This window comes from Tursiops truncatus, chromosome 3 (genome assembly GCF_011762595.2).
Source record: "Tursiops truncatus isolate mTurTru1 chromosome 3, mTurTru1.mat.Y, whole genome shotgun sequence".
NCBI lineage: Eukaryota > Metazoa > Chordata > Mammalia > Artiodactyla > Delphinidae > Tursiops > Tursiops truncatus.
Window position 1 is genome coordinate 164,565,671 of NC_047036.1, and position 14,969 is coordinate 164,580,639.

Genomic DNA, 14,969 nt, shown 5'->3' on the forward strand with positions numbered 1-14,969 from the left:
GGGCTGAGGGATGGAAATTCCACATCACCTTCTGGAAATTCAGAGCAAGGCGGTAGCTTCGTGAATAATTCACCCCCTCCCAGTTTCCGCTCAAAGCCCCAGCCTTGGCCTCAGGCCTCTGGCTTCTTCCCCAGAACCTTCGGGTGGGGGGAAGAGATCCCCCAACATCTCTCTCCCTGTTCCATCTGTCTCTGTCTCCCTCTCCCCAGCTTTGAACTTGCCAAAAATTGTCTCCTTCGTCATCTGTAAGTTTCCATCTTTCTCCTCTCTCTGTCTGTCCCTATCCCCATTTCTCTCTTCTCATCTCTATCCCCATCTCCCATCTCTCTCCCGATCTCCCAGACGTTTCTTCTTCTCTGTCTCTCTGACTCTCTCTCCCTCCTGTCATCCCCTCTCCTTGACTTAGGAGGTTTCTTCTCTCTCTGCTGCCAGTGGGGGAAGCTGGAGGGGGCCCAGCGTGGTGGTGGTGGGGGGGCGCCAGCCCAGGCCGGGAGCCCAGCCTGGCAGCCTCTCTCAGATCTGGGACGACCATTTCCTCCTTCAGCCCGGGAGGCCACTCGGGTTACGAGTTCTGGACTGTAGGAAATGGGAGGAGACTTCTAGTCGGGGAGGCCTTCTTACAAGTCGGAGACCCTAGCCTGGTGGGGGCTCTACGTGAGTCACTTTGTTCTGTCTGTTTTCGGCCCTGCAGGACCTGACCTGTGTGAGGATGTGAGAGTGTGTGTGGGAGATAAATGGAAACTTGCGCTGGGCTGTGGGCGGGTATCAGGGGCTCGCCGTGTGCCTGGTTTGTGTCTCTGCGCTTGCCAGTGTGTGACCATGTGTACCTGGGTGTGTACATGCCTGATGCAGATTTACAGACACGCTCAGCCCACGGGGTATTTTCCTTTAAGTCGTGGTGTGTGCGTGTGTGACCGCATTTTGTTTTTAGTTTTTGTTGTTTTTTTAATTAATTAATTTATTTTTGGCTGCGTTGGGTCTTCGTTGCTGCGTGTGGGCTTTCTCTAGTTGCGGTGAGCGGGGGCTACTCTTTGTTGCGTTTCGCGGGCTTCTCATGGTGGTGGCTTCTCGTTGTTGCGGAGCACGGGCTCTAGGTGCACGGGCTGTAGTAGTTGTGGCACGTGGGCTCAGTAGCTGTGGCTTGCGGGCTCTAGAGCGCAGGCTCAGTAGTTGTGGCGCACGGGCTTAGTTGCTCCGTGGCATGTGGGATCTTCCTGGACCAGGGCTCGAACCCGAGTCCCATGCATTGGCAGGTAGATTATTATTATCATTAATTAATTAATTAATTTTTGGCTGCGTTGGGTCTTCGTTGCTGCACGCAGGCTTTCTCTAGTTGCAGCGAGTGGGAGCTACACTTTGTTGCGGTGAACGGGCTTCTCATTGTGATGGCTTCTCTTGTTGTGGAGCACAGGCTCTAGGCGCGCGGGCTTCAGTAGTTGTGGCACGTGAGATCAGTAACTGTGGCTCGAGGGCTCTAGAGCACAGGTTCACTTGTTGTGGCACATGGGCTTAGTTGCTCCGTGGCATGTGGGATCTTCCTGGACCAGGGCTCGAACCTATGTCCCCCGCATTGGCAGGCGGATTCTTAACCACTGCACCACCAGGGAAGTCCTGTGACCACATTTTGAACACATAGTTGCTTCCTAAATCTGTGCTATTTCCAGTTGTGTCTTTATTTATTTATTTATTTTGACTGTACCACGCGGCTTGTGGGATCTTAGTTCCCAGACTAGGGATCGAACCTGGGCCCCAGCAGTGAAAGCGCTGAGTCCTAACCACTGGACCCCCAGGGAATTCCCTCCAGTTATGTTGTTGTAATTGTCTGTGCCGGGAAAATCCACGGACACACACACATACACATACACACACACAGATTCCATCTGTCTATCTTTGCTGCTTTGTGCAGTGGTTTCCATGTCTCATTGGGTATCCGTGTGTGTCTTTGTGCTCTACTGTTATGTGCACACACAGAGGTGTGTGTGTGACTGTTGTGGTATATGTGTGTGAGTTCTGGAGCCATGTTACCTGGGCCGAATGCCATTGCCGATCCTTTCTTTGGCTGTGTGACCACAGGCAAGTTGCTCACCCTCTCTGAGGCTCCGTTCTCTGCTGTAAGATGTGGCTACATACAGAAACCAGCTCTGGTTGCTAGGATTAAATGAGATACAAAATGTAGAGTTTAGAGTCATGCCTGACAGGCTGCAGGTGCCGCTGATATTCGCTACTGTTGTTCTCTGTGGGGGGTGTGTGTGTGTGTGTGTGTGTGTGTGTGTGTGTGTGTGTGTGTGTGTGTGTCTGCCTGTCTATGTCTGAGGCTGGGATCCATGCAGCCTCCCTGGGCCTGCAGCCTCCCACGCTCTGTGCTGTGCCGTGGGGGGAACGTCCAGGGCGCTGAACTGTGTTATCAGGCTCTGGTGGCCTGGGCAGGAGGGTCTGGCAATTCTGCCTCAGTTCTCACATGGGAAATACTAAATATTTACAGTTTGGAGCTCCTGGGCTCAGCATCACCACTCTAGTCCCAGGCTCTGGGTAGTTACCAAGCCTCCTCCCTCCTGCTCTCCCACCAGCCTCTCCCCTTCTCCAGTTCAGAGGCCCTGCTGGACCCTCAGCTCCTCCTCGGACTTCTTGTGTCTGCTGCGGGCCTTGCTGAACTCAGGGTCTTGGTCGTGAGAGGTGAGAGCACAGGAGGGTGGGAGGGCAGGTGGAGGCTGAATCTGTCTGTTGGGAAACCTGGGTCTTGGCTTGGCTGGGGGACTCCCCAGACCTCCTCTTTACTCCAGGCTGAGATCCTGGAAGGCAGCGGATGTTACACACACACTAGTTTAAACGGGTTTGGTCCATCCCTGTTGTGGAGGGCCTGATGTCTTCGGGCGGGGGGCGGCAATGAGAGGTCCCTGCTCTGCCCTTGGTAGCTAGTGCTTGGGGTGTGAGTACAGTAGTGAATATGCCTTTCTCCAGCACAGAGCCCTCCAAGATTCCCATATGACTCAGAGTAAAACCCCAAATCCTCCTCAAGGTTCACAAGGCCCTGCACACTTTGCCCCCATCACTTCCTCCTGCTCTCCGCCTCACTAATTCTGTTGCAGCCTTACAGGCTTCCCTGCTATTTCTTGGGAATATCAAGTAAGGTTCAACCTCAGGGCCTTTGCGCTTGCTGTTCCCTCTGCCTGAATGCTCTTCCCTTTCTCTCTCTTCCTTCAGGTCTTCACTCAAGTGTCATCTTCTCAGTAATGTCTGACCCCTCTATTTAAAATGCACCCCCAGCCCAGGTCTCCCACCCCCTTCCCTGTTTTTCTACTAAGCACTTACCTCTGGCCTACCCACAATCTGTTTTCCCAACCTGCTCCACAAGGGCAGGGGTTTTGTCTGTGTTGGTCACAGCTGTGTCCCCATCTCCTGGAACAGCTCCTGACACACAACAGGTGCTCAAGGAATGCTTGTAGAGTGTGTGAACAAGGCAATGTGTGTGACAATGAAGCCTGCAGGACATGCGCCTGTGTGGCCACCAGGATGTGTGGGTTTGGAATATGGTGGATCGTGGCGCGGACAGGGCCAGCATGTGGACATGTGGAACATTTTCTTAATGTTGGCATGTGCACATGGGAGGGATGTGTTTCCCCATCAGACAGCCTGCAAGTGTGTGAACCCCAGGAATGAAGACAATGGAGGCCCGCGTGTGGATCCTGCAGGGCCGCGGGTTGGTGGCCACAAGTATACAGCTCACCTGTGGGAGCCAGGGAACACCTGGCGGGGGCGGGGCATGTGGGCAGATCCGGGGCATGTGGGTGTTGCGGGGTGTGTGTGATGCCTGGCACTGTTTTAGGCGCTGCGGACAGAGCAGTGAACAAAAGCCAGGCTCAGCCTCTGGGAGCTTATGTTTTGGTGGAGGAATTCAGATCATAAACAATGGCAAACAAACAAGGCAATTGCAGAGTGATAAATGCTAAAATGAAATGGACGGACTGTGCTAGGGCGTGCCCAAGCAGGGGCGACTCTAAACGGGGTAGTCAAAGAGGGCTTCTTTTTTTTTTATTTTTGGCTGTTGGGTCGTCTTTGCTGCACATGGGCTTTATCTAGTTGCGGCGAGTGGGGGCTACTCTTCGTTGCGGTGCGCGGGTTTCTCATTGCGGTGGCTTCTTTTGTTGCAGAGCACGGGCTCCAGGCGCATGGGCTTCAGTAGTTGTGGCACACGGGCTCGGTAGTTGTGGCTCACGGGCTCTAGAGCACAGGCTCAGTAGCTGTGGCACACGGGCTTCGTTGCTCTGAGGCATGTGGGATCTTCCCGGACCAGAGATTGAACCCGTGTCCGCTGCATTGGCAGGCGGATTCTTAACCACTGTGCCACCAGGGAAGTCCCTCAAAGAGGGCTTCTGAGGAGGAGACAGCTGAGCTGAGACCTGAATAAGGAGAGACAGGGAGCTGTGATAAATTCAGGGAAGAATATTCCAGGCTGCGGAAACAGCAAGTGCAAAGGCTCTGAGGCTCGAGGGTCCCTTGTGTGTTTGAGGAACAGCCAGGCCAGGGTGCCTGAAGCAGAGTGAGCGCGGTGGGTGGGAGGATGAATGGGAGGAGGGGAGGGCAGGGAGGGGCCTGGGCAGAGCATGCAGGGCCTTGTGGGCTGCAGGGAGGACTTGGGCTTTTCCTCAGAGTGAGGAGGAAGCCACAGAGGTCCTGAGCAGAGGAGGAGGGACGTGACCTGTCTTGGGTGTTCACGGGTATCCTCTGGCCACTGTGGGAGAAACAGAGCAGAGATTGAGGATGGAAGCCTGGAGACCTGGCAGGCAGCTGCTCTAAGGAAATCCAGATGGTGTCTTGAGCTGGGATCATGGGAGGGAGTGAGAATAGGGGGGAATGTGGAGGAAGTCAGGGTCTAAACACAAGAGCTGATAGGCCTGGCTGATGGTTTCCATCTGCCATGAAGAGACATGAATGACTCTGGAGTTTTGGTCTGAGAACATGGGAAATAGGGTGTCTGCTACTAGACTGAGTTAGTGAGACTTTCTCTTCATCTCCCCTCACCACCACCCCCCCCGCCACCTGTTTCCCCATGGCTTCTGCTCCAGTTTCCTCCAGGTTCCTTTAATACATCAGGCATGGTCCAACCTCAGGGCCTTTGCACTTTCTATTCCCCCTGCCAGGGACCTCTTTTCTCCCAGATACCCCCATGGTTTCCTCCTTCACCTCTTTCAGGTCTTTGTTCAAAACTGTCACCTCTTCCAGGTCTTCCCTCCTCTCAAATTGCCCCTGCACGTATCCCCATATCTCTGTCTTTTACTGTTTTTTTTTTTTTTTTTGGTAGTTGTTTGTTTCTTTGGCCGCGCCGTGCAGGTTGCGGGATCTTAGTTCCCAGACTAGGGATCGAACCCCGGCCCCTTGCAATGGAAGCCGGGAGTCTTAACCACTGGACACCCAGGGAATTCCCCTCTGTCTTTTACTAAAAGTACCTTTTATCTTTAGTACCTAGGGCTGTCTAATACACTCAATTAATTCTAAGTTTATTTGGTCCTTGCTCACCAGGGCAGGGATTTTTGTGTTTTGTTCCCAACTGTATTCCCAGCGCGTAGAACTCAGGCCAGCACACAGTTAGCACTCAGAGAATGCTTGCTGAATGAATGGACGAGACACACTGACCCGCAGGGAGCCTGGAACTCAGTGGGGAGGCCAGAGCTGGATTCTATTGGCGTATCTCCAGCCTCGGGACAGGGAAAGGGATGGAGGCGGGCGTGTGTGGACCCTGATCTACGCAGGTGTACACCTGTGCATTCCCGCGTGGGACCACATAGGTATGGCCCAGCTTGAGAGTCGGGGGTCGAGCCTGCGTTCCGGGGCCCCCTCCTTCCCGTTCATCCTCTGCCTGCAGGTCCGCCATGTCGGCACCCCGGCTGCTCACGATGCAGGTGCTGCTCTTGCTGGACGCTCGGTGGGCGCGCGCAGCCGCCCCGCGCTGCACCTACACCTTCGTGCTGCCCCCGCAGAAGTTCACAGGCGCCGTGTGCTGGAGCGGGCCGGCGGCTCCGCGCCCAACTCCAGAGGCCGTGAACGCCAGCGACGTGGCGGCACTGCGCGTGCGAGTGGGCCGCCACGAGGAGCTGCTGCGCGAACTTCAGCGGCTGGCGACGGCCGACGGCGCTGTAGCCGGCGAGGTGCGTGCGCTGCGCAAGGAGAGCCGTGGCCTGAGCTCGCGCCTGGGCCAGCTGCGCGCGCAGCTGCAGCACGAGGCGGGACCGGGGGCGGGGCTAGGCCTGGGGGCGGAGCCTGCCGCCGCGCTGGCGCTGCTTGGGGAGCGTGTGCTGAACGCCTCGGCCGAGGCGCAGCGCGCCGCCGCCCGCTTCCACCAGCTGGACGTCAAGTTCCGCGAGCTGGCACAGCTGGTCAGCCAGCAGAGTGGCCTCATCTCCCGCCTGGAACGCCTGTGCCCGGGGAGTGCGGGCGGGCAGCAGCAGGTAACTCTGAAACTATCTCCCTCCCCAAATAGCAGCCACTTCTTGTGAGCATCTTCAGTAGATGGGCCCCCTGAAACCCCATGCCCTTTTTTTTTTTTTTTGGCCGCGCTGCGGAGCATGCGGGATTTTCGTTCCCCGACCAGGGATCGAACCCGTGCCCCCTGCAGTGGAAGCACCGAATCTTAACCACTGGACCGCCAGGGAAGTCCCAACCCCATGATTCTCAGTTCCGAAATACAAAAAGCTCCAAAAACGGACCCCTACCTCTTCCCCAGTAACTCATTTGGGTCAAAACGCAACTGGTAGCTACTTGAAGTCTTTACTTATCTACCTAATATGAATACTCATAGGATCCTATAATCAAGCATATTATTAATATGTGATAAAGACCAAAGACCTCGTTGGGGGTGTTAGGTAATATAGAGGTAGACCCTGCATTACTGTTTCTAACTCCTGCTATATTATTCTAAATTCTGGATTATGTCTCACCTTAGGTTTTGAATAAGCAATTGTTGCTTTGTGACAGTACCTAACTTACAGGGTGGTTGGGAGGATTCAGTAAGTTAGTAATATTGGATGTACTCATATTATCCCTACTTCACAGAAAAGTTTGGAGGCACAGATCGGTTAAGCTATTAACACCAGAGCAGGAGTTTAAGCCCAGCTCTGTCTCTTCTTGACTACTAGAGTTAGGCTTGGGAAGATCAATACACGCCCCTGCTTGATCTTCCCATCTGGGTGCTAGGAGATTTACGAGCCCAGAGCGTCCTGGGCTAAGGGTTAGTGCAATCACATCTAACTCTCTTGGTTACCCCAGGTCCTGCCACCGCCCCTGGTGCCTGTGGTTCCAGTCAGTCTGGTAGGTGGCACCAATGACACCAGCAGGAGGATGAACTCAGCCCCAGAATCCCAGAGAGACCAGACCCTGAGACAGCAGGGGCCCTTGGCCTCTCCTGTGCCCTCAGGGCACCCTGCTGTCCCTACCAAGCCAGCAGGTAAGACAAGGGCAGGGCTGTTGAGGGTGTGAGGAGCCAGGAGATTCCCAGTGCAGCATGAATAGAGGGAAATATGAGTCAGGACTTTAATGCCAGATTCCTCTCATGCTGGGGGGCCTGGAGGAAATGATGCTTTTATCCTGATAATGGAACAGGGAGATATGGCTCTTACTTTGATAAACACCAAAATTCTTACTATGGTGTGAAAATAAGAGAGGTACTCTTACTTTGACAAGAGGGCAGGGGATTCAGGACTGCTACTTTGGTGAGAATTTGAGGGAATTCAGAGGGCCATGTTCAAGACCTCTATTCTGATGAGGAGACCATAGAAGGAGAATTTAAGAATCCCAGGCTCCACATTTGCTTTAGTGAGAGAAGAATGACTTAGAGTCTTATTTAGGTAAGAAAAGGGGTATTGGGGCTCTTATTCTGGAGAGGGAATAGGAGAGGCAATTCGACTGTTCTGGTAAGGGGACCAGTGAGAATCAGGACTCTTACTCCAGTAAAGGGTTGACTGGTCCAGGTTGTGCCTGTCCCATATCCCTGTGCCCGCAGGCCCATGGCGGGATTGTGCAGAGGCCCGCCAGGCAGGCCATGGACAGAGCGGAGTGTATGAGCTACGAGTGGGCCGGCATGTGTTGTCAGCATGGTGTGAGCAACAGCTGGAAGGTGGAGGCTGGACTGTGATCCAGAGGCGGCAAGATGGCTCCGTCAACTTCTTCACTACCTGGCAGCACTACAAGGTGGGCACAGGTGGGTGGGGCAAGGCTGGGCAGGGGAAGGAGACCTGCTGCTGACTCCCTGACTTTCCTGCCCTGCCAGGTGGGCTTTGGGCAGCCTGATGGGGAATACTGGCTGGGCCTTGAACCTGTGCATCAGCTGACCAGCCATGGGGACCATGAGCTACTGGTGCTCCTCGAGGACTGGGGAGGCCGCGGGGCACGTGCCCACTATGATGGTTTTTCCCTGGAGCCTGAGAGTGACCACTACCGCCTACGGCTTGGCCATTACCACGGAGATGCTGGAGACTCTCTATCCTGGCACAATGACAAGCCTTTCAGCACCGTGGATAGGGACCGAGACTCCTATTCTGGTAAAGAGCTCTCTTTCTGGTGGTGGTGGTGGGGAGGGAGTAGGAGACTGTTAGTGAGGAAATGAAAGGGGGTGGGGTAAGACTTTCCTCTGGTAAGGATCAGGATAAACAGGAGAGTGGAGGACAGGACTCTTATTCTGGTGAGGGGGTGCGGAGTCCAGATTCCTTCTCTGATTAGGCAGTAAGAGTCAGGATTCCTGCCTTTGTGAAAGGTGGTGGGGGGGTGGGGGGAATAGGGGGAGGTATGAGAGCTAGGACTCTTATTCTAGAAAGGAAGTAGAGAAGGTTGTTTTCCCTGATAAAGGAATGAGAGGTAAAGCTCCTAGTTTGCAGAAAGGGTGGAGAAAATGTGACTTGTACTTTGGTAAGGGGATAAGGAAGGAATTAAGGCTATTACTCTGAAGAAGGTATGGGGACAGAGGATGCCTGGCAAAAGCCTTGTACTAATGAGGTGCTGGTAGAGGCTTTTATTCTGGTGAGAAGACATGGATTCTCTCTTCCCTCAGGTAACTGCGCCCTGTACCAGCGGGGAGGCTGGTGGTACCATGCCTGTGCCCACTCCAACCTCAATGGTGTGTGGCATCGTGGTGGCCACTACCGTAGCCGTTACCAGGACGGCGTTTACTGGGCCGAGTTTCGTGGTGGGGCTTACTCTCTCAAGAAGGTTGCCATGCTGATCAGGCCCCTGAGGCTGTGACCATCTGTTCATCTGTCCCCCAGGTCACAGGGGATGTGTGTCCGCAGGAGCCCAAGTTGTCCTGGCCACACCTCCTTTGTGACTCAGTGTGGGCCGCGTCCCACAGACCTCTTCTCGTTGTGGATCTGCTCCCCAGGACCCTGAAAACAGCACCCAGGAATCCCCCTGCCAGCATCTTGGACCCAGACGGCTCCCCAAGGGCATTTAGATCTCCATTTGAGCTCGTATTTTATAACAACACAAAATATGCACAGACCGTGTCTGGTTTGCATCTGCACCTGGCAGGGGTCACTCCCCGTGCCCGCCCTCGTCCTCCTCCTTCAGGTCCTCCAGAATGAGGTTGTCCAGGTCTTCCAGGAGGCCCCCCTGGCTCAGGCAGGTGGCCACAGTGGAGCCACTGCTGATGTGGAGGTTGCTGGGGTGCAGGACTTTGGGCAGGTGGTTCTGCTTCCGACTCTTGGGGTGTGCGCAGGACGTCCCAGGCACGTGGGGCTCTGGGGAGGGAGAGGTTCTGAGGTCGTGGGGCTTGAGGCCACGGGAGCTCTGGGAAGGGGAGGGGCTGAGGCTACAGGCTCTGGGGCCAGAGCTACAGGAAATTCAGAGGTGAAAGTCACAGGTGTTGAAGCCACAGGAGACCCAGGGACATGGGCGTCACCTGAGACTACAGAGGACACAACAGGAGCCAAGAACACAGAGACCACAGGGACAGAGTCCACAGGACACTGGGGTGTGGGCCACCAGAGTGAAACCACAGAACTTTATGTGAGGAGACATGGAAGGTGGATGACGCCATGGGAGGTGGGTGTTAGGAGGGGCAGGGGTCCTGAGTGACCTGGAGGTAAGAAGGCTGGAGGCCCGTGGAAGATGTGGAAGGAGGGGCCATTGCAGTGGGAGATGAAAAGGTCTCCAGGACGGAGGCCTTAGGAGGTATGCGGAAGAAGCAGGTAGAGACCTTGGTTCTTAAAGGCTCAGAGGTGTATGCCCGGAATGGGGGGGTAGGCCATGGGGACGCGCCAGGCCCTCACCTCGCCGATTGTAGCAGTCCTCAGCCGAGCAGGAGTGGGTGTGGGTGCTGCGGCGATCTGTGTCCCGGTCCCAGCGTGGAGGGAGGATCCGTGTCAGATCCACGGGGAAGCCGCACCCGTAGCAGGGGGACCGGGACCCCATCTGTGCCCAGCCCCTGGGGGCGGGCAGGGCCGTGAGGGTCCAAGGGCCAGCTGGGCCAGGGTTGGGCCAGGGCAGGGAGGGGCAGGGCTGGGGTGGGGCAGGGCCGAGGATGGGAGGTGGGGGTGGGGTCAGCGCCCTCACCGGAAGTTGTGCCGACATCTCGGGCAGTGGAACTCAGCCACACCCCACATCTTATCACTGGGCACCGGCTCGTAGCGCTTCCGGCATTTCCTGCATCTGGACACCTGGCGGTGCGGAGAGAGGGGCAGGCTTGCTGTCTGAGGTGAGCAGTGATAGCCTGATGTTAGCCAGATCGAGATTTACACTATGGAAATTGGCAAACACTGTAAATCTGGGGGTGCCTCCGCCCCACGAGAGCCGGTTATTAGGCATTTACCAGAAGCATACCACTGGTCAGGGGGTTCAGAAGCCAGATTTGGGGTTGTGGTTTGGGGGTCAGGTTTGATTTCTGTGGTAGCTGTCAAACTGTGTAGTCAGAGGTCAGGCTCTGGGATAAGAGTTGAGCTTCTCAAGTTGAATGTCAAGTTGAAAAGTCCAGCTCAGTGGGTTGGGGTTAGGGTCTGAGATTGGGGTTGATCTCTGAGGTTGCAGGTCCGGGGTTGGGCTCTCAGAGGCTGATGTTCTTGGGTCAGAGGTTTGGACACTGAGAGTGGGGCTTTGGAGTGGAGCCGGGACAGAACCAAGGTCAGAGGTTGGGTTATCACCTCCTTCCGCTGGGGCACGCGGCGCCACCAGACATGGTCACAGGAGGAGCAGGCGAACTGCCGGTCCACGGCAGGGATGAGATCTTCCTGGGCACGTTGGAACATGCGTAGGTTGGCTTCTGTTAGTGGCAGGAGCGAGGTCGCCACCGCCTGCAGAATGGAGACGGTGGTCAGCCCTCTTCTCCCCTTCCTGCCCCTACAATGTCCCTCCTCCTCACCTATGAACACCCCCATGGATGTCCTCCCTGCTTACCTCCCTGTCCCACATCCTGGACTCACCTGGATGTCCCGGTCCTGCTTCATGTCCTCTGGGGGGTCCTGGGTGGAAACACCAGGGGCAGAAACTGGAGATGCGGTTCACGCCTCTTTTCTGGGGGCGGGGCTTCTGCACGGGGAGGCAGGGTTCTGGCCCCATAGAAGAGTAGAGTGTCCCTAACTCAGGAGGGGTTGATTGAGCGGCATACGCTTCCTGAGGGCAGGATGTGTGACCTCAGTTGTCCTTATAGCAACCCTGGGAGGTGGGCACACCTGTCATCCCCATTGCTCAGACGGGGATACTGAGGCCCAGAGCCGGGAGAGGGCTTGCCTGAGATTACCCTGAGTGAGCATGGCGGAACAGGCTGGACCCCATGCTCCCTTCCTGCCAATGAATGCCACACACTTGCTGGCATTGTGACAGGTCACCTCTTTGAGGCCATGCTGCTTTAGGTTAAGTGCTTGAGCTCTGGATTCAGATAGAGATGCAGGTTGAAACCCTGGCTTCATCACTTCCAGCTGTGGGGGTGTGGCCAAGCCACTCCTCCTAATGAGGGACATCTAAGAGCCCAGGTTCTGACTCTTGGTGGCCTGGGTTCAAATCCCAGCTGCCACCTGCATTCAGCATGAACCTGGTGAGTGACGTCATCACCCTGTGTCTCAATTTTCTCATCTGTAAAATGAACGTGATAAGTAATAGGAACTGTCTCACAGGACCTGTGGCAATGAAATAAGTCAACAGGTAATATTCCTGGAGTCCTGCCGCAGGGGAAGTGCTCAATCAATGATACTCTTGGCTATTTTTATCATACTCATTATATGTATAACTGTAAATATATAAATGTTAAGGGTATAATACGTACTTTATTATACTCTTTAACAACTCTGTGCTGGGTCTTTCAGGCAGGCCAACCGGTACGCCAGCCACCAAAGCCATCTAAGGGGCAAAGTGGCCATGCAAAGCCTTTCATTCATTCATTCATTCATTCACATGGGTTCCCCTGCCCCTCTCTCCTCTCTGATCTCCTGCTCATCCCAGCCTGTCTGTATGTTCCTTTTGTCATGCCACCCCTCTTCCAGGAAGACCCTCTCCAACCCCTCCCCTTCCCAGAGGTCACTCCTCCTTAGTCTTGAAGAACTTGGTACCACCTCCTCCAGGAAGCTTTCCCTGATCTCTTTGGCTCCTCTATAATGACAATCGTGATTCGTTTCACTGCTTAGTTTCTTGTCTCTGTCTTCCATTTAATACAGTCAGCATGTGATGAGCATCTACTGTTTGCAGGCTCCCTGGCCAGATACACGACTGAGAGGTGCATAAGTGAATGAGGCTAGACCATGAGTTGTGGACTGACAAGGCACAGAGGGGGCTCACCATGGATGAGCCTGACCCTTCTGTTCTCCCTCCCCTTACCACATCCTTTGAGGGGAGGGCGCCGTTTACCTGGGCATCCAGGTCATTACTCAGTTCCTGTCCATCTTTCTGCTTTACCCCTGGTGGGGAGAGTAAGCGTAAGTGAAAGGCCTTTGAAAGATCTTGTGGGAGTTTCTGGGCCCCGAACCCGATACCGACCACCCCCCAAAGAGATGATCTCATCGCCTCTTCCTACCCTCAGCAGAGACCACACCCCCTCCCCGCTCCCCAGCGGAACCCCCTGCAGGCAGGACCCCCGCCTGCTCACCGTACACGATGGAGCGCCCCACTCCGGTATGGTCGCTGCCAAACTTCCTCATCAGAGTCCCCGCCTTCTTGGAGGATACCTTCCCATGAAACTTCTCCCGGAGGCGCCGGACGCTCTTCTCCAGCTGGGGTGGGGAGACAGGGGCTCAGATGGAGGAAGGAGAGGCGCGATTGCCCCTCCCCCATCCCTAGGCATCCTCTTTTCACGGCCTGAACTTGACCCTTGGTTTTAGCCTCCGCACCCCACCCCCCCAATCCCTCTACTGCATTTCCTGGAAAAAGCCAAAGTCCCCACAGGGCACTGGGGGAGGGAGCGGACTAAGGCGAACGTCCCACGCTAAGGGAGGAGGCCGGCCAGGTAACCCCTGGCCTCTGACCCTTGACCCAGCAGCCCCCGCTTTTCCTCGAGGAGGCCGCATTTCGCTCTGGGGCATGTGGCGGTCACTCTCCTTTCTGAGGGAGACGAGTGCCAGCCTGGGGGAAGGTCTAGGTTTCGGATGGAGTCCCCAGGAACTGCGAAGCCCCCTCCGCGTCCCCCGGCTCCTCCCCAGCATCTCTCGCGGGCCCCCGGCCCAGTTGTAGCCTTCTCCTACCTCCACACCTTCCTGAGACATGGTGGCGGCGCAGGTCCCCGCGAGGGTCCGCACTGGGCGCTCAGCGTCCCCCTACCTGGGTGCGCCCGTCTGTCCAGCTGCCTCTCAGGGCAGGGGGCGGGGCCTCCAGGCCGGCTCCGCCCTTCCTTTCCAGCCCTCCGTTTCGCTTTCGATTGGAAAGAGGGGGGACGGGGCGCGCTGGCTCCGCCCTGGCTCCACCTCTGCTCTTGCGCCCCAAACCCAGGCGGGCGCCCCCGATCTGCACCCTGCGGCGGAGCGCGCAGACCTCGGGCGGGGGAGGCGGCGCGGCCTCTGCAGTCGGTCACATGTCCCCACGCTGCGCGGGGTCCGCGTCTTCACGTCTCTCGTGGGGGCGGGGCCGCATCTGAAGGCCGCGGTGTGTCTCCCGGTCCCCGCTAGCTCGTGCTCCCCCAGTCCACCGCTCTGTCCCCTCCCCTCCCGTCCCCTCCTCTCCCCCAGGAATCAGGCGCTAATTAGGACCTGGACCCCTTTCTCACTTTGAGCCTCTTACCTCGCCACGTCCCCTCTCTGAACCTCAGTTTACTCCTCTGTAAGATGGGGATGATGATAGTGGCTACATCCTGGAGTGTGTGTGTGTGTGTGTGTGTGCCCGCGCGCGTGCGTGTGCCAGGATTCGAGTCCCCGGGTAGAGCACTTAGTAGCTCCTGGCATGCTGTAGACATTCAGCTAGTCCCTGGGCCACCTATTATGTGCAAAATATGAAGGGGCAGGCAGTTGGCGGGAAGGAGGAGGTGCTTGCTAAAAATACTGATTCCTGGTCCCTAGCCGTTCTGCAGAATCGGGCTGTCTAGGGGTTCCAGGGGATCTGCACTGTAAAACGTAAGGTTGAGAACCCCGGGGGGCCAGGACAATTTTAACCCAGCAAGCGGGGGAGGGGCTCTGTCCCAGCCTTGCCGCATCAGAAGTGTCTTCTTGGAGGAGTCCTGGAAGTGTGACGGCTCAGCAGGTGAAGAATGGAGTGGGGGAAGGAAGCAGCTAGCCGTGCAAACCCCCAGAATCAAGAGTCTAGCGCGTTAGGCCAGGGCTTCTCAACCTCAGCAACATCGGCATTTGGGGCTGGATGGTTCTCTGTGGTGGGGGCCTGCTGTGTGCATCGTAGGATGTTTAGCAGCATCCCTGGCCTCAACCCACTAGATGCCAGCGGCACCCCTGCCCCAGTCATGACAGCTGAAAATGTCTCCAGACGTTGCCAAATGTCCTCTGGGGGTGGCAAAATTGCATTAGGATAAATGACTCCTAAAACTTTTTCAACATGCACCTCTATCAGTAAAAATGTTGAAG

At 56.0% G+C, this 14,969-nt stretch overlaps 2 protein-coding genes across 2 annotated transcripts; one reads left to right on the plus strand and one right to left on the minus strand.

Moving 5' to 3' along the window:
- Window positions 1-3,850: 3,850 nt before the first annotated feature.
- Window positions 3,851-9,481, plus strand: ANGPTL6 (angiopoietin like 6). The gene is made up of 5 exons (XM_019933054.3): window positions 3,851-6,443; window positions 7,261-7,438; window positions 7,994-8,181; window positions 8,261-8,531; window positions 9,038-9,481. Exons 1-5 carry the CDS (start codon window positions 5,868-5,870, stop codon window positions 9,226-9,228), a joined length of 1,404 nt encoding a protein of 467 aa, XP_019788613.1. The 5' UTR covers window positions 3,851-5,867; the 3' UTR covers window positions 9,229-9,481.
- On the minus strand, window positions 8,984-13,958 carry SHFL (shiftless antiviral inhibitor of ribosomal frameshifting). The gene is made up of 8 exons (XM_033854386.2): window positions 13,647-13,958; window positions 13,055-13,178; window positions 12,817-12,866; window positions 11,400-11,438; window positions 11,121-11,270; window positions 10,537-10,640; window positions 10,254-10,408; window positions 8,984-9,722 (listed from the first exon to the last, which is right to left on the minus strand). The coding sequence occupies exons 1-8, from the start codon at window positions 13,665-13,667 to the stop codon at window positions 9,517-9,519; spliced, it is 849 nt and encodes a 282-aa protein (XP_033710277.1). The 5' UTR covers window positions 13,668-13,958; the 3' UTR covers window positions 8,984-9,516.
- Window positions 13,959-14,969: the final 1,011 nt, after the last annotated feature.